At 42.2% G+C, this 24,706-nt stretch overlaps 1 protein-coding gene across 2 annotated transcripts; it reads left to right on the plus strand.

Annotated features, from left to right (window-relative positions):
• The first annotated feature begins 429 nt into the window (after window positions 1-429).
• immt (inner membrane protein, mitochondrial (mitofilin)) lies at window positions 430-24,706 on the plus strand. Of its 2 annotated transcripts, XM_061685276.1 has the most exons (15): window positions 430-647; window positions 907-974; window positions 1,047-1,236; window positions 3,067-3,208; window positions 5,142-5,162; window positions 8,179-8,271; window positions 8,412-8,576; window positions 8,674-8,807; window positions 12,588-12,691; window positions 13,797-13,932; window positions 15,367-15,496; window positions 19,172-19,395; window positions 19,480-19,611; window positions 21,721-21,850; window positions 23,721-24,706. In XM_061685276.1, the coding sequence occupies exons 1-15, from the start codon at window positions 606-608 to the stop codon at window positions 24,326-24,328; spliced, it is 2,319 nt and encodes a 772-aa protein (XP_061541260.1). In that variant the 5' UTR covers window positions 430-605; the 3' UTR covers window positions 24,329-24,706. The 2 variants fall into 2 exon arrangements, with proteins under 2 accessions (XP_061541260.1, XP_061541261.1); XM_061685277.1 differs by lacking the exon at window positions 5,142-5,162 and having other exon boundaries at window positions 448-647.

Here is a 24,706-nt window from a genome sequence, read left to right on the forward strand (position 1 = left end):
CGTTCTCCCCGTGCCTGCGTGGCTTTTCTCCGGTTTCCTCCAACAACAATATTAACTGCAATTTGACTACAGTACACTGCACTACTATTCCTTCACAGGGCAGCAGACCGGAGCTATTTTTTGTCCTATTGTATCTGTCTGCAGTGTGCGGCCTCTCCTGGTGGTTACGCCCACTCGTCTTGGTTACGCCCCCACGTGCCTGCGAGGCGGCCATGTTGGGAAGGAAAACATTTCCGAGTTTGGAATGACATTGTATGTCAGTAGCTGAATAATTGCTTCGAAAACCTTTTGAATTGGTGTCATTGACTTTGGATTTCTGGATCTGAGACTTTCAATCATTTTAATAATTTAATGTATCTGTAAATGCAAGAATAACAACAAAAACTGTGTTCCTATACGAATTCTTAACTAATTCGTTCGTCTCAGCAGAACCAATCGGAGCTCCAACCGCGCGGTGGCGCTCGTATCTTTTTGGCTCGCCAAATGACGTTTTCCTCAAGAAGAAGACGTGTCGACCCGGCGGCAGGCAAGGGGAAAAGGGAGAGTCACGGCTGCTGTGCAGGTTCAATTCAGTCCGACTTTAAGACGAAAGGTGATCGTGGACCATGCTGAGGGCTTGTGTCAGAGGTGCTCGTTCTACACTTGGGGTAAGACTTCGACGACAGCTGCGAATGCGCTACAAGGACGTTCCACAAATCGCAATAGTAGCATTAGCATGCTAGTAAGATTAGAAGTCATTCGGTGACCCACAGCCTGACTCACGAGGCCAACGCAGATGTACGATTTGTTATTCAATTTTAAATGTCCCAAAATTGTTCATTTCCGCATCAGCTGTTGTGCACGTTATACTTGCCGAGCACACACACGGAGCAATTTGAACCCAATTGTCTGCCTTTCGCTTCTTAGAAAAACTATGGAAGAAGCCCTCGAAACAGTCTGCCGTCCTCCAGACGCTACACAGCTGGGGGAAGCAGGTAACCGTCACACAAACAAATGCACATCCACTGCGCAGCAAAAACGCAACTCGAGTGTTTTTCGTCTGTCAGCGGGGCTGCCAAAGTGGTCACCGCTGCCCTGATGACAGTCGGCGGTGGCATCGGAGGAACGCTACTCTACGCCAAATGGGACCACAAGTTCCGAGAAACCGTGGAGAAAAATGTCCCCTATTCGGAGCGGCTGCTGGGGTTGGCATTGGGACCTGCTCCCCGAGAAGCTGGGCTTTCTGTCAAAAAACAGGTCAGGGCTTATTCAAAGAAACATTGGTGAAGATGTTTGAAAATACCAGGCTGTCAGAATACGTTCGGTCTGTGCTTCTCACACGTTAAGGACCATCAAGAATGTTTTTGCTTTGTTTCAAAATAGCCTCCGAAAACATCTACAGTATATTATATTTTTAAATGCCGTTTCAAATGTGTTTGCTACAGAGTAAACAAGTGGCTAGAGAACAAGAAAGTGACACTTTTCTTGTCACTTTCATGCTTTGTTCCTTATCGGAACTTGGTACTCCTGTACTGTACTGAAAAAAACAGAATAGGATTTACGTATGGTTTTTTTCACTAGCTGTATGTGACCCACACAAAATAGGTATTTGATTAGACTACACTTTACACCGATTTTATCGGTCGATATTTAGCATTTTATGCAGATCGGCTTTGTCATGATTCGTCATCGATCGGATCTGCAAAAGGCATTTACTCCGCGTCGCCGCGTGCACGGTATATTTGAATCCAAAAGCTAGTTTATTTTTAGCCTTGTTGCGTGTCTTTTGACGTAGTAGTGTAAATATCTGAGGGCCGATGAAGTTATTAAAAAAACAAAAAAAACATGTTGGCGGTGTGGGACAGACAACACGTCGGAGACAGGCAACACGTAATGCCCGGTTCAAAGTACAAGACAAATTTGCTCTTTCACGATTGCACTGTCAGACTACTGCAATAAAATTGTGTATCCCGATACCACCGCATCCCGTTTTTTACGATCATTGGGCTTTATCTTGTCAACTCAAATGCGACCGGATACACTCGTTACCGTGGCGACGACAAGAAGAGTGGAACGCGCCGACGGTATTATAAGGACACAGTGGGGAAAAACGTGTGTTGGTGGTGACAGGAGAGGATGTTCGTTTAAGGCTTGCTTGAGGCATGTTCACGTACTTGGAATACGATACGGCTCACAAGCAGGCAATAAAACGTGATGTAGCCTCGCAAGCTACTGCTAGCACGAACGGCCGGACGTAAACATGCCGCCGTTCTGTCGAATCATGCTCTAAGGTTTCGGTGTGGGCGAAGCCATTTAATTCAAAACAAAGTAATTTCATTACTGTAAGTTAGCACCCATTATTTCTGTCACGTTGTAATGTTGGTTTGGCCTGACCGATGAGAAAACACCATCTGACGAGAGCAGTGATTTCCAACCTTTATGGAGCCAAGGAACATCTTTTGCAATTGAAAAATCTCACGGCAGGCCAACAAACAAAAATGTCACAAAAAGTGCATACATTAATGACTGTATTTACTTCCTGCCTTCGAATAGAAGACCATTCGTTTGTTCTGTCTGTCACTATGCCTCACTGGCATAAATAGAAGAACAAAGATACATTATTTATTGGAACTATAATTTTTTTTTGAGCAATTAAGTACACAAATATATCCAGTAAATGAACAGGTCATTTAAACAGACACATTCCTCCATCTTGTGGTCGGATCGGTGATCGGTTATTGTTTTTTTTTTTTACACTCTCTGATCGGTATCGACTCCAAAAATCCTGATCGTGTAAAGCCCATTAGCTACACGTGCGGTTGAAGGTCCAGTACCTCTTTGTTTATATGTTGTAGTTTGGTGTTGAACTGCAGTGTATCTTACTGGAGATGCTTTTAATATTTGGTTTACCTTATTTAGCTACACGATCTATTAAAAATAATAAGTTAGAAACCGTTAACATCCATGTAAAGGAAGAATTGTTGATGCAGATTTCGTTGTGGAGCTCATTAGCTTGTGTTGCGTTTGTGTACCCTGGCACGTTTACAAATTCTCGGATCTTAAATGGCATCTCTTCTTCCTGCCAAGACCGAGTTGTCGCAATCTCCCTCAATGATGGAAAAAGTGATGAAACCATCTAAAGCCAAGCGAGAGAAGAAAGTGGAGTCTGTCGAGAGTCCCATCGAAGAGGCTAATCCACCCCCACTACAGCCTGCACAGAGCCTACAAGGTCAGTCTCAGGAATAATTAACGCCCTCAAGCAAAATTCTAAGTATGCATATGATTTGTTGTTGGTGGTGCTGTTGTTTTTATTATTATTATTAATTGTCACATTCTTAATGAACAGATTCATAACTATCAATACATTTTTTTTTCAGTGTCTGTTTGTAAAAAAGCAATGTGTCAGGTGATTGTGTTCAATAATAGATAAATTTCTTGTCGACAGTATAAAGTCAAAGTGTATATGGGATATAATTTGCAATCTGTGACTCATCTATCATAATGCTTCTCAAACATTTTACACCAAGTACCACTTTAGAAAAAAACCCCATTTCAAGTACCACCAGCGTCCTGGCTCACGGCGGCACACGAACATCACACAGACGGGGAATAAAGATCCTGACTCCCGTTACAACATATCCCTCTGTTATTCCCAAGAATGAAATAATCAAATAGGTCCACTCCATACAAAAATACAGACATCAATGCAAAATCATCTTGCATACTTCCCTCTCTTCTCTCCTCCTGCTTTCGCCTCTTTACTCCACCTGAACCCTTCTGCAATGAGTTTTCCCTTTGATATCGCAATAATTATACTGTGAGAAAACTGCACCGTGTGAGAGAGAGAGATTGTTACATCCCCACTAATCTAACTGGTCAGTAGTCGTCGCGCTTGTCATGATGGCATTAAAAGTTGCTTCTAAATATTTGAAACTGCTTCCATGCACACATGCTTTGAGGAGGAGTCGAAAACGGAGAACAAGCACAAATCTGTACACCAAAGTTTAGCTCGGTATTGCCAGAAGAATCGAACAAGAAAAGAGATGTAGAACTACTTTGAACTATGATTCAGATGGGCAGTCCAACAGTAGATTTTGTGAAACTTTCTCTGAAATGCTGCACACTATTGAATAATTTATTTCAGAAGTTCAGGTTTTTCAGTTTCAGGATTTAGTTATTTGTACGACACTTTCAGGACTGGTGTACCTCGCTACCTTGTCTAATGTTGAGTTTAAGTTTTGATGAGTCAAACACAGGGTTGGCACTGAAAACCTCTTAGCCATGAAACCTCTTAGCCAATGTGGCTAAACCGTATAAACATTTCCTAGCCGCACTTGTGTGTACTTAGCCACAGCATCATGTGTCTTTATCTGGCTAAAGCCTCAGCCACACTTAGCCAGTCCTCGTCACTGGGGAGCCGATAGGCTTGTAATGATGTGGGCCCAATCAGAACTCAATCAGTCATCAGTCGGGACTAGGGCTGAACAATTTGGGAAAATACTCAAATTGCAAGGTTGTTTTCATTTTTTATTTATTTATTTATTTATTTTTAAAACACATTGCAATTTCAATTTAGTTTACAACCAAATTTCGGATTAGCGGCTTGTGCATTGATGAAGGCAGTTAGTTCGCTGCGTAAGCTAATGTGGATTGCAGGGCACGTTGACCGCCAACATTGCAAACGTACATTGCGGTAATAAGCTTCGATTAGGTGCCGAGTGCCATCTGGTCTCATCTTCCTCCACGCGGCGCTCCCCGCAGCTGGGAAAGCCCCTGAGCCTGTCTGCTTAGTGAGCACCAGCCGGGCGGTGGCTCTCCCGGGTCCGCACTTGGTGACCAATTTGAGGCATTTTAGGAAGCGGAGTAAAAACGAAACCACTAACACCGTTAACAAACTTAACATACAGCAGAACGAGAGGGCTCAACTTCTAGCAGGAAGGGCTTTTGATGCGGGCGATGTTGATTCGTCAGCGTGGCGAACATGGACAATATCTGCTTCGCCACAGCCTTTAGCAGTTGGCAAGGTGGCGAACGGGCAGTGCCAACACTGAAACATGATTTGGATCCCAGACAATCTAAAAGGCAACCATGAGCCTCCAATGCAATGCTTCTATGTCAGAGATGTTTTAAATGTAAACATTCATTTGCTTTCTTTTTCCAAGCAATCACAGACATCTCTGAGGGTAAGCTGTCATCTGATGCTGTCGTGGAAACGGTCAATTTGGAAAATTGTTTTCCTGTTTAAGTTACTAAAAACATCAATAAAAACTGTATAACTGCTATACTCTTAGGTTGCCTGTAAATTGTGACTAGAGCAGTGATTTCCAACCTTTATGCAGCAAAGGCACATATTTTACAATTGAAAAAATCTCACGTCACACCAAACAAAAATGTAACAAGTGGCTACATCAATGACTTTATGTACTTCCTGTCATCTAATCAAATACCATTTATTTGTTCCGTCTGTCACGATGCCTCACTGACAGAAACGGATGAACAAAGATACATTATTTGTTGCAAATAAGTTTTTGAGCAATGATGTAAAATTGTATAATTTCCCATGGCACACCTGAAGAGCACACAATGGTTGAGAATCACTGGAATAGAGGCTCCATGCTGTAGTAGTTGTCGTAGTTCTTGTCAACATTTGGTAGAACGATTCTGTTCTCTGTCTTTATAAATACAGACAAACAACAGACGATCCACCTGTAATGATGTAATTGTAGCCCCGTGAAGCAGGTTTATTGTGGCAAGTCCAGAATTTCCAGTACGCGTTTTGATTCCATTGCAATAATCCTGTAATCTTGGACTAGGCATTGGATCATATTGTCTAAAGCGCTTGTGGGGAAAATGGTTGTTGGCTTAAATTTTGATCAATTAGTATTTTAAGTAGCAGTACTAGTAGTAGTAACATTTATTCCTGTTCCCACACCTTCATATACAGGGGGTCCTGTATTGCGATGACAATGGCGTGCAATGAACTAGTGCATCGTGGCGTAAACTTGACACAAGACTGTACTGGCTGAGTTACTGTTTTTACATATCATTGATTTCAATTCATGGCCTAGTATTAATATTCATGCTTACACTGTGTGCAGCATTAATAGGCAAGTCCCATTTTTGAGGATTATTTGTATTAATCAACCACAGTGCTTTAGGTTCATTCAAAATGTTACTAAACCTCAGACAAGAATTTGTAAGACAGTAAAAGTGAAGTTTAAGCTTTCGTAGGAGAGTATCAATATGTGGACAATTATTAAGCAGCTATTGTTGTGCAGAATTATTATACAACGAAATGAAAAACACATTTTCAAATCTCACTTTTTTATTTTCATTTGTTTAAGTGAGAATTATAAACAAATAACTCAAAACATTCTCATAGAAATTGATAAAAACGGATACACTAAATTGCCAGAAGTATTCACTCACCTGCTTTGACTCACATATAGAGTTGAGAACCGATTGGAACCGCGTTCCGGTTCTCCCGGAATTGTTCAAATTAAAAAAATTCGTTAGCAGTTTCGACGCCTACAGTCCGCCGACCCCAAAGAAGAAAGTGGCGAAAACCAATGAAGAAGAGGCGAAAACAAACGAAGAAGAACACGCACGAAGACGTGCTTGTGCCCAACGGCAGCAGCGAACAAAATTAACTATGTTCAAATAAATGACCAGTCACATTCTGTGCAACGCTTAGATTAAGATTATATTGTGCAAAGGAGGCTTTCACAATTTGTAGAAGTCTGACGCGCTCAGCCCACACCGTGCGGAACTTGAGTCAAGTAAATTGGTTGAGTGAAACAATAAAATGCGTCTATGACAACATTGAAGCAGCGAACAGGTTAAACGCTGGAGTGCACTCTTGCACCGATGGTTTTTAGCGTTGATTTTAGTCTTCAACCAACCAACCAACCAACCAACCATCTCAACCATACTCACATGATTTTAAGTGATATCCTATTCTAAATCCATATGGTTTGATATGATGCTGGTCTTCCCTTTGCATCCATAACAGTTTACACTCTGGCTTTCAACAAGGTTTAGGAATGAGTTTATTGTATTTTTTTTGTCCATTCTTGGAGGAGAAGGCTTGGCTCACTGTCCACTTGAAATCAACCCAAATGTGTTCTATCAGGTTGAGAGCAGGACTATGCAGGCCAGTCAAGTTCATCCACACGAAATTCTCTCATCCGTTTCTTTATGGACCTTGCTTTGTGCACTGATATTTTGGAACAGGAAAGGATAATCCTCAAACTGTTAGGTTGTCCAAAATCTCTTGGTATGCTGAAGCATTCAGAATTCCTTTAACTGGAGCTTCGCGGCTAATATTTTGGACATTTCCAATTTTGTGGAAACAGTTTGGAGATGGCGCCTTCCTGTTCCAATATGACTGTGTATCAGTGCACAAATCAAGGTTCATAAACCTACTGCTGCCTAACAGCCAAATTCCCCCTCACAGACTTCGCAGTCGCTTTGAAAAGTCAGATGGTATTGAGTCAAGACAGCTCATTGATGGTTTCTGCTGCTGAACCGTTTTCTCTACAGTTGTTTTGATCAACTGTATCAAATTCTGACATGGTAATAGAGTTTTTCGTGGGTGGCTTCAGATGTAGTATCGTTTTGCTGATTTGTGCAGATATTTAACCTGATGGATTGCATATTGCATAAATACATAGCCCCCGCTATGCTTAAATCCATTAAGCATTCAGGTTCATCCAGCTGGAAGCAAGGAAATATGCCTAAAAGTGGTGATATGGTCATTAGTGATTGTGGCTATACTACTCAGTTAGCGTACGTTACTATGGAACAAATGAGAAACCTGTGGTCAAAACCAGCAGCTGGGCGTCACAGCCAGACTATTCCTAGTGCCAGGCCCAACCCGGGGAAACAGTGATGTTGGTGTTTGGAAGGGCATCTGGCATAAAATATAGATTGAGATGGTTTGGAAATGCCAGCTATTGCCACGAAGGTCTTACTCAATGCCACATTTTTTTTTGCCTTAAGTATCGGTGGCTGGTATCGACAGCCCTCATGAGTGACCGATGCCTTAAAATAAGGCTGGTATCGGCCCCATATACTTGCCCATCCCTAGTTACTATGGCACGTTCTGCCACTGTGGCCCCCCTGCACTCAGAAATACTCTACGTGTAACAGGTTTTATACATGCAATCATATATTTTGTGGTCGTTTGTGTACATCCAGAAGCTTCAGCTGAAGCGACTCATATAATCTCAGCCATCAGTGAAGTACCATCAGTCCCTGCTCCATGCGACACGGAGGTGACACCAGTCAAAGGTAGCACCATCAAGCTTTATTTGTCCTCCATTTATACTGCATTTTATGTCTGAGAACAGTCAAGAGAACCATCCTATCAAATTAACTATATGTTCCATGATTATACGCTGTAGCCACCATAAGTGTCTGTGTCTGTCCAGAGGCGTGCAAAGAGTGTCATGACCATAGAGTAACTCCAGAGACAGCTGCAGTTTCCAATGAAATACGGACTGTAACGGCAGTAGAACCACTGAAAGAGCGTCCAGTAGAAGAGGTGACAGCTCGACTTGCTCAGCAAGACCGAGACGAAAAGGAAATGCTGGGATGTAAGCTAGCAGCACTGTTTAAACAAAATGAATGTTCAATTATGTCTCTATTATGCTCCACCTATACAGTATGTCTCGTGTGTGTCCTGTTTTTCAGCTGTCTCAGTAAATCTTGATGACTCATTGGCTAGCTCTGCTAAAGCCACACTGCAGGCCATGGGAGCTCAGGAAGCAGCCTTGCAGGCCATCTCGCAGCACACACTAAAACTGAGGGAAGCTATGGAAGCAGAGGTGCACTGTTCATAAGAATCTAGTGTAAATTACCCTCCTGGTGCAGGTGTTGCTTTTGTGCGTAAATCGGTGTTCAATTTATAAGATGAGCTTTATTGGAGTCTCTAAAATTTTAGGCACTTACCGTATTTTCACGACCATAAGGCGCACTTGGAAGTCGTAAATTTTCTCCAAAATGGATGGGGCACCTTATGATGCAGACTTCTTTCCCGGACTTGATAAATTTTCATTGTTGTGGTAACATCCAGCATGCCGCTCATGACCAGCCGCTTTTGGAACGGCTTTGGCTCCCTAGATGCACACAACTGGGACACTTGAGGGGAAGTTAACTATTTATTACATTTGTCCATTAACTATCTATCTAGCTAGCTAAGGAGCTAAACAGCTAGCTCTGGCTCACTCGATTGTGGCAACCTCGTTTAAAATAGAGGTAACTAACTGGTAGACCGCGGTCCGCGTCCGGACTCAGAAGCAGTCCCATACGGACACACACCATATCAAAAAAAAAGAGAGTTTATGTTTCAAGACATGAGGTGCGCTTCTATTTTAAGCGGCACAATATATTACAGGCTTTATGATAGTGATGAACCGTACTGACCAATCACATGCTCGTTCAACCATCCTCTTCAGCCAATGAAATCTGCATATCTGGTCGTAATCACTGATTGCGTGCAGTCCAGACAGATGAGGAGAAATGTGGGAGAGGAGAGAAACAAACTCCGAATGGAAGTTGAGTTAAAGATGGAGAAAGATCAGAAAATGAAAGTTAAAGGAAGAGAACATTTGGAACGAATGGCGCTTAAAATGGAATGGCCAGAGTCATTTTTGTTTGTACTTCTCAGTGGGAAATTCCCACTGGGAGCACTTATTAAACGTGCATATATGTGCAACGCCATTATGAGAGAAAACAAACATTTTGAAGAATCAACCACAAAAACGGTTCAGTTGTTAAATTAAAATACAGGGGAACCTCAATAAAACTGACCCCAATATAACAGATATTGGGTAAAACAGACCGTTAGGATGTGGCCAAAAATAGTTTCCATTTTTCACTTAAAATGCCGTTGACAAAATCTGTCAGTTCCAGAATTGGCCGTTGTTGTTTACTAGCACAGGTTATATCTATTGTCTATTGTGCAGAGAGCGAGCGGCATGGCTCTGAGGAATACAAAACACAAGTTTTTGGAGTCTCGAACATGCTATTTGGAGTCTGGAACACGCTATTTTTGGTACAGTAACTTTTTTTGTCAAGCTGTTTGCCATTGGCGACGGATTTGGAACTAGGAAGCACACTAATTCCTCATGGCTCATGAAAGTGACTCGCCTATGATGAGTACTGTACGTCACCATGACCAACCACACTGGCGTGCCAAGTTTGGATAATTTTTTTCCCATGCTTTTTTTTAATATTTACAATAACTTTGTACTGTAGTGCGAATTTTAGGCCACAAAAAAGTACAGTAATATGGGTGCCTGTGGCCTAAAAAAAGTGCTTCAATGTAACGGAGAATCGACTATATCGGACGTCTTTTGAACATGTACAGTGGGTACGGAAAGTATTCAGACCCCCTTAAAATGTTCACTCTTTGTTATATTGCAGCCATTTGCTGAAGTTATTTAAGTACATTTTTTTCCCTCAATGTACACACAGCACCCCATATTGACAGAAATAAACAGAATTGTTGAAATCTTTGCAGATTTATTAAAAAAGAAAAACTGATCACAGCCATAAGTATTCAGACCCTTTGCTGTGACACTCAGATATTTAACTCTGGTGCTGTCCATTTCTTCTGATCATCCTTGAGATGGTTCTACACCTTGAGATGGTTCTACACCTTCATTGGAGTCCAGCTGTGAAAGAGGAATGCGGCCAAGTACGAGAATATCCTGGACGAAAACCTTCTCCAGAGTGCTCAGGACCACAGACTGGGCCGAAGGTTTACCTTCTAACAAAACAATGACCCTAAGCACACAGCTAAAATAACAAAGCAGTGGCTTCAGAACAACTCTGTGACTGTTCTTGGATGGCCCAGCCAGAGCCCTGACTTAAAACCAATTGAGCATCTCTGGAGAGACCTGAAAATATCTGTCCACCAACAGTCAACATCCAACCTGACGGAACTGTAGAGAATCTGCTCGGAGGAATGGCAGAGGATCCCCAAATCCACGTGTGAAAATTTGTTGTATCATTCCCAAAAAAGACTCATATTAGCTCAAAAGGGTACTTCTACAAAATTTTGAGCAAAGGGTCTGAATACCCATGGCTATGTGATATTTCAGTTTTTCTTTTCTAATCTGCAAAAATTTCAACAATTCTGTTTTTTTCAATATGGGGTGCTGTGTGTACATTTAATGAGGGGAAAAAAAAGAACTTAAATGATTTTTGCAAATAGCTGCAATATAACAAAAAGTGAAAAATTAATGGCGTCTGAATACTTTCCGTACCCACTGTATAACTTTCTCTTTTTATTTACTTGCTCTTATTGTGAAACACATCCCATGTTTTATCTAGTACATGAGAGAACATTACATAGTTATCCTCATGTTTTTGATTACCGGGGCAGAATTTGTAAGATTTGTAGAGTTTTTTTTATTATGCTCTAATATCGGTGGCATAAAAAAAAAAGATCCATCAATGATACTATCGTTTATCGGGAAGGTTTTTGGGAAAATATATTGTTCTAAAAGATTTGCTATCGTGTCAGGCCTAAACAGTATATTGAGAGAGAGCAATAGATGACACAAAAATATTGCACAAACAGTATAATACAGTAACAACTGTAATAAAAATCGACAATATTGTGGGACCGCGGCGAGAGAACAGTAATATAGCGGCGGATTACTGTATCTGTATTGTGTGACGTTAAGTTTCAGGGACTCATTGTTCCAGGGCTGGGACTCATTCTTTTCATGACATGTGCATCCCGGGACTCACACAGTCATTCCATCTATTGTCCATACTGCTGATACTCGGGTTGCGGGCGTGCTGGATCCTATCCCAGCTGACTCTGAGGGAGAGGTACACCGCGAACTGGTCGCCAGCCAATTGCAGGGCACATATAAATGCTCTTGCATTCACACCTACGGACAATTTGGAGTCTTCAGTCAACCAACCATGCGCGTTTTTGTGATGTGTACCCGGAGAAAACCCAGGCAGGCACGGGGAGAACATTCAAACCTCACACAGATGAGGCCTGATTTGAAACCAAGTCCTCAGAACTGTGAGGCAGATGTGCTAACCTGTCACCGTGCCACCGACTCACATAGTCTAAAAGGTAAAATGATCAATGTGCATTAACACATTACGAAATAAGACAAAGATAATGACCTTCAAACAAGCATTCCCCCAGAAAATCTGCAAAAAAAAAAAAAAAAAGTTATAAAATTACTAAAGGACAAAGTATCGTGAAACAGTCGAATGTTCTGCCTTTAATTCATGTCGTTGTTCCAAGCGTTAAGGGAGCAAAAAAGTTATTTTTATATATATATTTTTAAATTAATTGGCTAATTCATCGGGAATCGAAATTTCATACTTACACATATCGGAATTGGCATCAGCCTAAAAAAAAAAAAAATCCATGTTGGTTGAATAGGGTCCGCCCTAATTAAGATTCTTATCTTTACAAGGACTTTAAAAATTCACTGTCTCCAAAAATATATCTGTTTGTGATTTAGGACTGCAGATTTCATTTTTGCGGGTGTGTAACTGGTGTGCTGTCCCTAAATAAGAAATCTTTTGAAGCTCCGAAACATCACAGTCACAGGTTTTCTCCAATCCAGGTTCCATCTCAGGAGAAGTCAGCCCAGTGGAAGGATGTAGAAGCTTGTCTTTCAAATAGAGTGGCTGCTGTAAACGAGGCAGGCACAGCGCTAATGAAAGCCAAGTAAGCCATATTGTTTGTACAAAGCTACCTGTATTTGGAAAACCACGGCTACAATTTACTTTCTTCCAAAACTCACTTTTTTTGGCTTTTGTCATTCATAGGGAAAAGTCACTAATTCTCCTTATGTGAACTGATTTAATTTTTATTGTATGCATTTTTTGTTTGTTGTTTTGTTTACTTGATATTCAGGTGTGACACAATTAATCCTTGTTAATCATTTGTGGTCATCGTAGGGCTTAAAACGAAACAAAAAAGTCTTCCATCTGAGAATGCATGATGTTACAGTTCTATCCTGTACATTATATTAACATTAAAAAGCTGTAAAAACCCCTTTAAAAAAACTATCACTGTGCTGGTGCGTGCATTCCGGGCGGGGGGGTATTGGGGATATTGGGGAGGTTCACTGTATTCATATTGTGCAATCTTTTTATTTTATCTTTCAATTTTAACGACCTCTCTAGTTGATTAAATCGTAAATTACCAACTTTTCCATTAGTTAGCTTTAGGGCTGAAAGTAGCGGTTTTAATAATTGATTAATCTGTCAATTTGTTTTCTTTTATTAATCAATAAATCAGAATTTTTAGTTTTAGTTTTGTTCTTTAAAATTTCTATCGCCTTAAAAAAACAGCACATTTCAAACTGACAGTGTGGAAAATGCACAAACATAAATTTATTCTGATTCAGTCACTGGTTTGGTCTGTAACGTCAGAAAATATCGATCAATGTAAAAGCAAATGTTTGCAAATGTCTTATTTTGATTCAACACATCTGCTTTCATGGAAGACGACAGAAACGTGAATATTTACTGTTGAGAGGCTGAAATTCTGAGGATTTGGGCTGTTTTAAGTTCAACAAAGGGCTCTAAACAATCAGTTATCAAAATAATTGTTGATTAATCAATTAATTGTTGTTGTAGTGAGTATGATTACCATAATTATTCTTCGAGTATTTGAATGTATCATGAAATTGAATAGATGTGTAGCGGGATACTTTGGGGTCGTTTGCAACTATTCATTTCTCGGTACCCTTTTATATTTGAATTTAATAATGGTTAAAGTTATGTTTGTGTAATGTACCAGTCTTGGCATCCCTCTCTCACCACAGTGAGGCCTTGGACAACCTCAAGTCTGTCATTGACAAATCCAAGGGGCTGAATGTTCCTGCTGTCCGACCACTCGTGTTAGCAGCAGAGGAGAATCTCCATAAAATGGTCGTAGACTTGGATAAAGTGATCAACAAGGTAAGGAGGTTTGTGTAGATTTAAAAAAATAAAATAAATAAATAATCTTGAAAATAGTTGATGGTTAGAATTACTGTAATTTCTCGTGTATAATGTGCACCCATGTATAATACGCCCCCCCAAAGTTGACCTCAAAATTCTGGAAAACCCTTCTACCTATGTATAATACATTCTTACAATGCATGATTTTGCTTCTACCCATATGATCAAAACATTAAGTGTTACCTGTATTTTTAGTTTTTTTTTCAAATTATTACTATGAAGTTAAGCACTTGATTTGAACATTTATTTATTTACTTGCTCTTTTGAAATTCCCATCCCTACTTTTATTTCGTAAACGGGGAAACCCACAGTTGTGCTCATATGTTTGATTATCCAGACAAAATTTGTAAGATGGGTGCATTTCTTAAAAAAAAAAAAAAAAACATGAACGACTAGGTGAAACACAATTCATTTTATTGGGATTAAAATTAAATAGTTAAGCATTTCAGGTAAGCACTATCATTAAACAAAACATAACCATAAAGAAATTAATGATAGTTGTTGTTCAGTCATATTTATAAAAAAAAAAAAAAACTTTCACAAATTCTGCCAGGATATGTAAATTTATTAGAACAACTGTACATATGGAGTCATATTGGAATGAAAGTGTAGGCTACACCTTTTTTATAACCACTAGGTCGCGGTGACATCTTGGAATGGAAGTGTACAGCTTTTTCATGACCACTAAATGGCGTCATACATTGATAAAATATGTGATTTTTTTTCCCATTTGCCCCTATACCCAGGTATAAAGCGCACTACAGACTTTTGACAACTTTGGTGGGGGGATGTGCGTTATACACGAGAAATTACGGTATATGGACAAGTGCAATTCCAAAATGCACACTTTATTGGAATTACAATTAAGACCCCCCATTTTTCAATACTAAAATACATGCAGAATATTACAACTAACATGCACTTGTAGGAGCCTAATCCCAGCCAATTCTAGTGGATTTAAAATGTGAGGCGGGTTAAAACCTGGACAGACAGATAAATCATTCACCTCAAATGCACAGTTTTGGACTGCGGGAAGAAGCCAACACAGATTTAAAAAATGAAATGTATGACAAATACAGCTTTCTTGTCCAATTTCCATTTTTAATTGAAAAATATCGACCCATATTCACCTATTTTAGTTCAATGGACAACTTGAAGTGTTTTTCTGAATGGTAATAAAATAGAATTGAAATAGCAATATCAACTAATAAGTTGAGGCATCCCAATACTGAATGTCTAGTTTACTGCATGTTCCCTCATTCTTCCCTGGAAAGGAAACTCTTTTTATTATTGTACTGTATTCATCTTGCCAATCCCACTGGTCATTTTCACTTCTACTCTTAGTGCCAAAAGCCAACAAAGCTACTTGTGTGTCTTTGTGTAATGTGTTAGGTGCAGTCTGCAGAGTCAGAATCTAAGGTTGTCTCCCAGTACAGTGAACTGGTTAATGAGGCCAAAATACAGTTCCAAAGGGAAGTGAGCAGCCTAACTCCAGAGATTCAGGCCAACTGGAAAGGACTCGGTAAGACCACCCAATCAGATAAAGTTTTGTTTTTATTTAAATAAATTTGTCACAAAATGTGATCTGATCTTTGTCAAAGTCAAGGGTAACATCAAATACGGTGGGGCGAAAAAGTATTTAGTGAGCCACCAATTGTGCAAGATCTCCCACTTAAAAAGATGAGAGAGGCCTGTAATTTTCATCATAGGTATACCTCAGACAAAATGAGAGACAGGGACTGAAATCCTGCACTTCCTGTCAGAAGTGTCCCCCTGCTTAAGACGGTACATGTCAAGGCCCATCTGAAGTTTGCAAGAGAGGATTTGGATGATCCAGAAGAGGATTGGGAGAATGTCATATGGTCAGATGAAACCAAAATAGAACTTTTTGGTAAAAACTCAACTTGTCATGTTTGGAGGAGAAAGAATGCAGAATTGCATCCAAAGAACACCATACCTACTGTGGAGCATGGGGGTGGAAACATCATGGTTTGGGCTGTTTTTCTGCAAAGGGACCAGGACGACTGATCTGTGTAAAGGAAAGAATGAATGGGGCCATGTATCGTGAGATTTTGAGTGAAAACCTCCTTCCATCAGCAAGGGCATTGAAGATGAAAAATGGCTGGGTGTTTCAGCATAATAATGATCCCAAACACACCTCCCGGGCAACGAAGGAGTGGCTTTGTAAGAATGATTTCAAGGTCCTTGAGTGGCCCAGCCAGTCTCTAGAGCTCAACCCCATAGAAAATCTTTGGAGGGAGTTGAAGGTCTGTGTTGCCCAGCAACAGCCCCAAAACATCACTGCTCTAGAGGAGATCTGCATGGAGGAATGGGCCAAAGTACCAGCAACAGTGTGTGAAAACCTTGTGAAGACTTACAGAAAACGTTTGATCTCTGTCATTCCCAACAAAGTGTAGATAACAAAAGTATTGAGATCAACTTTTGTGATTGACCAAATACTTATTTTCTACCATAATTTGCTAATAGACAATGTGATTTTCTGGATTTTGTTTTCTCTCTCCTCATTTTGTCTCTCATCGGTGAGGTATACCTATGATGAAAATTACAAAACTACATGTTTCGACATGTAGTTTTGGCGTCAATTAGAGTTATGGTTATTCCATGATTTTGATTTATCATTGGATTGGCGTTGCTGGTTACGAGGACCATTAACATACGTGGGCTGAGATTGGTTGTTGGGATTAAATGACCCCTTCAGGTTGTCTGGTTCAACATCGCCAGAACGTTCTGTGACAGTCGCATGCGTGTTGCACGTAGCTCCCTCTAATTCCATCTGTGGTGGTGCGTTTGTGAAGAAGACATCCGAGTCTTGTGCTTTAGAGGCAGGGTGTTTTTGTTGAGCGAAACCTTTGGCACCCAGTTCACGCACTTGGGAGCTGGACAGTGTGCGTGGGCCTCGGAATGTTGCTGGGTTGAGGGAGAGTCAAAAAGGGAAGCTGCGACTGGTGGGGCTCCCACCCGTGAGGAGGACACACGGCCCCCTGAAAGTGGGTTCCGGCCCAAAGGTTGGAGATGTTTTGTAGGGCTCTGTGACACTTCTGGTGAGGGCGGACACCTGGCTGTCTGTAGCAGGGGCCAGAGCGATGGGATGAGTCAGATAGTCTGCAGAGAGCTGTCGAGCTAATTATAGCTCATACCTGACATGGGCTAACTCATCCTCTTGGTCCCGAAGCTGTTGCTGGAGGCGGAACAGCTCTGTCTGCAGGACTGCCATCTGTGTCTTGAGCTCGTCTCACTGTTCCATCTCTTTGGAGCGTTCTGCTTTGAGCGTTTCAGTATGTTCAGTGAGCCGCTGGATGTCACGGGCAGCTTGACGCTCGCTGATGTTCGACCCGTAAATCAAGCACTTGGTCATTAGACGGTCGGTCGGCTAATTCTACCAATTTAGCTTTTAAGTGAGCAATCTCGGCATAAGCGTTGTTTCGCTATTTTTGTTGATCTCTGGAAGTTAGTTCGCTAGAGATAGGGGCCTGGGTTGATTTATCATCACCGCAGTTTAATTTGCAGCCGTCTTTTAGACGTCAACTGTGCAGCCTCAGCTGCAGCAGTGAGGTCGGCTCTCCGAGCCTCAGCATCATCGCGTTGCATTTCAACATCAAGGATGCGGGTTTCAGCAAAGTTTAAACGTGTGATGGTTTCTGTCAATTGTGCAGTTAACTGGACTTGTTTATGCTGTTCAGCTCGAGAGCCCAAGATGGTGCCTACCAGTGTGGTCGCCTCGGTTACGCGCTCTCTAGTATTGTTTTTGTGTTTTTCGTTCGTGTTTGGAGACATCACACGACTCACTTACGCAAGGGGAGACTTGCTAACCATCAAGGAGGCTACTCTGGACTTTCTTTCACCAACTTTCACAAATCCGCTCAGTTTTTTCCCGAGTTACTCACCGCAGCGGCGTCTGCGGTTTTCGGCGCATGGAGGCGAAGGGGACGCCACAGAGGGAAGCGAGCTGGCATCCAGGTGAAACTCTGCAAGAGAGGATACAGATTGGCGTTCCCGTCAATCCACCTCGCGAATGTACGCTCTCTACCCAACAAAATGGACGAGCTTCATCTTCTGATAAAGACCAGTAAAGACTTCGGACGTTCCGACGCCATGTGCTTTACGGAGACTTGGCTTTGTGAGGCTGTACCCGACGGCGCCGTCATGCTTCCGGGTTTTCATCTTCACCGAGCAGACCGCATCACGGAGTTATCGGGGAAAACAAAAGCCGGCGGGATGTGCTTATATATCAACGAAAAATGGTGTACGGACGTCACGGAGCTCAGCACACACTGCAGCCCGCATTTGGCGTCGCTGTTTTTGAACTGTAAGCCATTCTACTTGCCGCGTGAGTTTGCATCATTCATCCTCGCTGGAGTGTCCTTCCCGCCTCAAGCTAACACGAACGCCGCACTGCTAACGCTCGCCGAACAAGTCAACGAAATTGGGGGGAAAAAAAACACCCGGACTCACCCCTCATTATTCTCGGGGACTTTAACAAAGCTAAACTCAACCACGAACTCCCTAAACACAAGCAGCACATCGACTGTCCTACCAGGGAAAATAATACTTTAGACCACTGCTACACTACGGTAAAAAACGCATACCGTGCTATACCTCGTGCAGCCCTGAGCTCGTCTGATCACTGCTTAATTCGCTTAATACCGACGTACAGGCAAGAACTTAAATGCGCGAAGCCTACAGTGAAAACAGCGAAAAAGTGGACCAATGAAGCCAAGATGGAACTCCAAAGCTGCACAGTCTTTGAAAATTCAGCTGGCAGCCTGGATGAATATACGGACACTGTCACATCCTATATAACTCTCACGAACGTCTTGCAACACTGCTGCATCCTTAAAATTACCCCCCCCCACAGTACATAATACCTACACACCATCAATTCTCTCAACTTTATTACAATATTGTAATGAGAAGTTTAAAATGTTACGATCAAAACACGATGATGGTACGTGATGCTGTTTGTAAATGACATTTTAATCCTCGACCTGGATTTTCAAAAAAAAAAAAATGGTTACTCTCTTCATTAAATTGTAAATTATGGTTTGCTGCTGTGAGATCAATAGTCTTCGTCTTCACAATTTTACTACTCATATCACTGCTTGTACTAATTGTCTACTCTTATCTTGTTTTGGTTATACACAGTAAAAGGAAAAGTTGTTTGTTTTGTTTTCGTTAGCTGGTAAGCTGTCAACAGATGACCTGAATGCCCTTATTGCACATGCACACCGTCGCATTGACCAGCTAAACCGAGAGCTGGCGGAGCAGAGAGTCAGGGAGCAGGTCCATATTAATGCTGCTCTAGAGCAGCAGAAGTTGGAGCACCTGAAAGCCCAAGAGACGGCTATTAACACGTCCCTGCAGCACATCAAGGAGGACGCGCGGCTGGAGCAGGAGAGAAAGGTAACCAAGAGACTGCCTCTGCGTTATTTCTTTGACATCTACAGAAACGGAATCTTGATGCAGTGCTGTAAATTTTGTGTTTAGCTGTCTGAATTGAGGGAAGTGATGGAGGCAGAGATGAGGACTCAACTCCGACGTCAGGCGGCTGCTCACACAGACCATGTCCAAGATGTCCTCAAAGTGCAGGAGCAGGAATTGAAAGCTGAAGCTGAGCAGGTCATTTAGCTCTACATCACGTGTATAATTACAGAGGATGCGTAAATTACAGCGGATATAAAAAGTCTACACACCCCTGTTAAAATGCCAGCGTTTTGTGGTACAGTGCTGTGGAAAAGCTATTGGCCCCCTTCTCAAATTCTTATATTTTTGCTTAGTTTCCACACTCATCTAACAAATGTAAATAGACAAATATAACCCAAGTGAACTTTAAATACTGATGATTTCATTTATGGAGGAAAAAAACTATGTGAACAAGTAATTACCCCCTTTGTTAAATCATGACTTAATTGTTGCTAAACACAATCTTTGGTTAATTTTCAATGATCACACCCAAACCTAATTACCTGTTCAATCAAGAAATCAGCAAGATTCTGAAGAATCTGTCCCGACAAAATCAAGTCGGACAGAAGATCTAAAGCTGCAACAAAATGACATGGTCCAAAAAAAGTTCGAAGAAAGAGCTGTCAAAGGACACCAGAAACAAAATTGTAGACCTGCACCAGGCTGGGGAGACTGAATCTGCAATAGGTAAGCAGCTTGGTGTGAAGAAATCAACTGTGGGATCAAGTATTAGAAAATGGAAGACATACAAGACCACTGATAATCTGTCTCGATCTAGGGCTGCACGCAAGAGTTCAACCCGTGGGGTCAAAATGATCCACAAGAACGGTGAGCAAAAATCCCAGAACCACACGGGGGGACGGGGGGGGGGGGGGGGGGGGGGGGACCTAGTGAATGACCTGCAGAGAGCTGGGACCAAAGTAACAGAGGCTACCATCAGTAACACACTACGCCACCAGGGACTCTGCAGTGCCAGACGTCTGTCCCCTGCTTAAGCCAGTACATGTCCAGGCCCGTCTGAAGTTTGCTAGAGGATTTGGATGATCCAGAAGAGGGTTGGGGGAATGTCATATGGTCAGATTTAAACCAAAATAAAAGTTTTTGGTAAAAACTCAACTTGTTGTGTTTGGACGAGAAAGAATGCTGAGTTGCATCCAAAGAACACCATAACTACTATGAAGCACAGGGTGGAAACCTCATGCTTTGGGGCTGTTTTTCTGCAAAGGGACAAAGGACGACTCATCCGTGTAAAGGAAAGAATGAATGGGCCCATGTATCGTGAGATTTTGAGTGAAAACCTCCTTCCATCAGCAAGGGCATTGAAGATAAAACGTGGCTGGGTTTTTCAGCATGACAATGATCCCAAACACACCGCCCGGGCATCGAAGGAGTGGCTTCGTAAGAAGCATTTCAGGGTCCTGGAGAGGCCTAGCCAGTCTCCAGATCTCAACCCCATAGAAAATCTTTGGAGCGAGTTGAGACTTTGTGTTGCCCAGCGACAGCCCCAAAACATCACTGCTCTAGAGATCTGCATGGAGGAATGGGCCAAAATACCAGCAACAGTGTGAAGACTTAGAGAAAACATTTGACCTCTGTCATTGTCAACAACGGGTATATAACCAAGTATTGTGATGAACTTCTTGACCAAATACTTATTTTCCACCATAATGTGCTAATTAATTATTTAAAAATCAGACTGTTTTCTGGATTTTTGTCTGGCATGGTGAGGTATGCCTATGATGAAAATGACAGGCCTCTGTCATCTTTTTAAGTGGGAGAACTTGCACAATTGGTGGCTGACTAAATACTTTACATTCTTTTTGTGCTTCTTTTTTGGTCGGCACGAACGACATGCTCATTAGAATCTTGCATGGAAGAGTCTTTCATCTGAAGCGGGAAATATATATTGTTTGGGGAAAAAAGCTTGTACTAGTTTCAAATATACTGTATGTTATAGAAGTGGGTGCTTACCGCTTACCTTGGATTTCACAGCCTTAGTGAGCTTACACCGATGAAAATCGTCTTCGAAATCATTTGAGACGATTTATACAGCAATTTTAAGGGCTTTAATTTTCTAATCTTGCATTCTCCACTGCTCTAATCTCTAAGTATGGTGTTCAAATGGAAAACAGAGGCCAAAGAGATGAGGGCGGATTGTGAGATTTGGAGTATGAGTTGTTTAAGCGAATGAGGCTCCTTGGCTCCGTGTCACTCAGGGCCTGTCCAACATCCTTTATTCCTAAAACTCCTGTGCTGTCTCTTTAGATCCTAAGCAGTAAGCAGTTGGAACAAGAAACCCGATATCGTCAACTGAGCCAGGAGCAGCTGGATAAGTTCACTTTGGATATGAACACTGCCTATGCGAGACTAAAGGGAGTGGAGGAGGCCATAGACAGTAAGATTCTTACAATTTTGCTTATTCAATGCTAATTAGAAAACTGTTGCATTAAGGAATCAGGGCCTTCAAGATTCTTCGTTTTACTTAATTTCACCTCGCAGGATTCATGAATAATGCAGTATCTGTTTAAAAATACCCATCAACACTCACAGGTCTGTCATTGAACAAAAGGAAATTTGCCCACATAAGATGTCATTTGTCTGCAATTAAAAACACCCAAAATATATATATATATATGTGTGAGGTGCGTTCAGGGACACTGCGTAGATGGGACTTTTGTTCTTTTGTAATACAGCACAGAATTGTAAAAGTGAATTACTAGGAAAATTATTTGTATCTGAATGCTGTAGTTAAACACTGAACGGTCACAGTGTGATGATATGGTATTTATTTTGTTAGTATAGTCGGCCAGAGCTGCGAGGAATGCAAAGTTATCAGTGTCCTTTCAACCTCTTTCCTGTTCTAGAGTTGCATGTTTTTGTTTGCAACAAAGGACAAAAGTCCTGTTTTTGTTTGAATTCCTCATTTAAAAAAAAAAAAAAAAAAACGTTTTTCCTCATGTTTTTGAGATTGTAGGGTGAATGCTATTAGTGTGGACTGAATGAGTGGCAACAGTATGGAAATGAAATGCCAGTATTTTGAGGGTAATAGCCCATCAGCAACATTTTGGGGAAAAATAATAACTATGAACTAGTTAGTTTTTTACACTGGTGAACTTAGTTCCAGCGGTGAGGAATGCCATCAAGCTGGAGAAGTAAGTCCGATCGGGCATTTTCGGCCTGTGGCACTCCTGAGGCAGCTGAAGGGTACTGGGTGGCCAAGCAGAATGCAGCTTCGGTGGTCGCTCAGGCAAAAACGTGGGAGGAGTTCCGGATGGCTTCGAGGAAATTCTGGACCACCATCCGCCATCTCAGGAGGGGGAAGCAGTGCACAATCAACACTGTGTATAGTGGGTATGGGGCGCTGCTGACCCCGACTCGGGACGTCGTGAGTCGGTGGGGAGAATACTTTGAAGACCTCTTCAATTCTACCGGCATGTTCTCCCCGTGCCTGCGTGGGTTTTCTCCGGGCTCTCCGGTTTCCTCCCACATCCCAAAAACATGCGTTAATTGGAGACTCTAAATTGCCCGTCGGTGTGACTGTGAGTGCAAATGGTTGTTTGTTTGTATGTGGCTGGCGACCAGTTCAGGGTGTACCCCGCCTCCTGCCCGATGACTGCTGGGATTGGCTCCAGCACGCCCGCGACCCGCGGGAGGAGAAGCGGCTCAGAAAATGGATGGATGGATGATTAAATGTGAAAGAGCTCGGTTTTGCAAAGGATTGTGCCTAGCTCTTTAACAATTTTTGCACCACTTCCATGGCTTATTCACAGAAATTCAGCGATGTCATCAACTGTGACGCTGTGATCTTCTCTGATCCGTGCCTCGACCTTGGCACTATTCCCAGGATTAACCACTAAAGAGGTCACTCTAAGCATGCGTCTTTCATCCTGGACATCCACTTTATGATTGTGCTGTAGCCTATTGCAGCGTCCCCCCCCCCCCACACATTCTGCAAACTTGAAAATGTTTCGTAATGGAGAAGAATTCAATCACAACTTCCAGCTTCTGACGGGCACCCAACAATGACCTAATTTCCAAAATGTCTGACAGAACGAGGACAAGCTTAAACAAAACAATTTTTTTGAAATGAACCTTCAAAGAAGTATTTAAACTCCAAATCATGAACATTTCAGAAAAAAAGATCACATAAATAGTTCAAACTCAATTGGGCTCCTTACTTTTAGACTGCCCCTCGTACGTCATCGCGTTCAAGGGGTCTCTGATGTGCTTAGTGACGACAGCTCTAACGGCGCTCATCTCTGCAGGCCACGTGGTAGCGGAGGAGGAGGCTCGAAAAGCTCACCAGCTGTGGCTCTCCGTGGAGGCCCTCAACTACACCTTGAAGACCGCTGATGCCGGTTCACCTACCAAGCCACTGGAAGGCGCCGCTCAGGCCGTGCGAGACAGCTGCCGTGACAACGAATTTGCCTTGGCTCTGGCAACAGCTCTTCCAGAAGAATCGCTACAACGCGGCGTGTACAGCGAGGCCTCACTCCGAGCCCGCTTCTATTCTCTGCGCTCGCTAGTTCGGAGGGTTGCCCTTATCGATGAGTCTCACAACTCCTTGTACCAGTATTTCCTATCCTACCTGCAAGCCACACTGCTTTTTGATGCAAAACAGGAAGCCCCGCCCGCCCAGCTAAGCGGGGACGATTTAGACCCGTTCAAGCTCCTTTCGTTTGCCACCTACTGCTTAGAGCATGGTGATCTGGAGTTAGCAGCTAAACTGGTGAACCAGCTGACAGGAGAGGCCCGGAGAGTGGTGGAGGACTGGCTGGACGAAGCCAGGCTCACGCTGGAAACCAGGCAGGTGGTCGGTTTGTTGTCTGCTTATGCAAATGCTGTCGGCTTAGGAACCACTCAAGCTCCATAGGCTCACCCTCTGACTACAGGCTCATCAAATACTTTCCTTTTCCATGCTTTAAAAGGTAGCTGATGAATAGTTTGCGTTTTGCTGAGGTGACAGATTTTCAGTGGTGTAAGCAGACGTAAACCTAGTGATGGTGGTCCGCTCGTCTGTTGTTTAAAAGCACTGTGTCACAATAGATAACTAATAACTGCTTTATACCCAATCAGTCTGGTGTTATCTGTTGAGGCCCACTTCAACCAGGTATTTATTCATCTTTTCTGCCCAGGAAATTGTAAGTAAAAGAATATTGTACAAGGAATGTCTTTCTGCATTTTATTTTTGTCAATAATGCACTTCACAATAAATCACGAATAAGAAGGTGGAACTTGTTTTTCTTTTTGT

Source organism: Phycodurus eques, chromosome 9, assembly GCF_024500275.1.
Source record: "Phycodurus eques isolate BA_2022a chromosome 9, UOR_Pequ_1.1, whole genome shotgun sequence".
Taxonomy (NCBI): domain Eukaryota; kingdom Metazoa; phylum Chordata; class Actinopteri; order Syngnathiformes; family Syngnathidae; genus Phycodurus; species Phycodurus eques.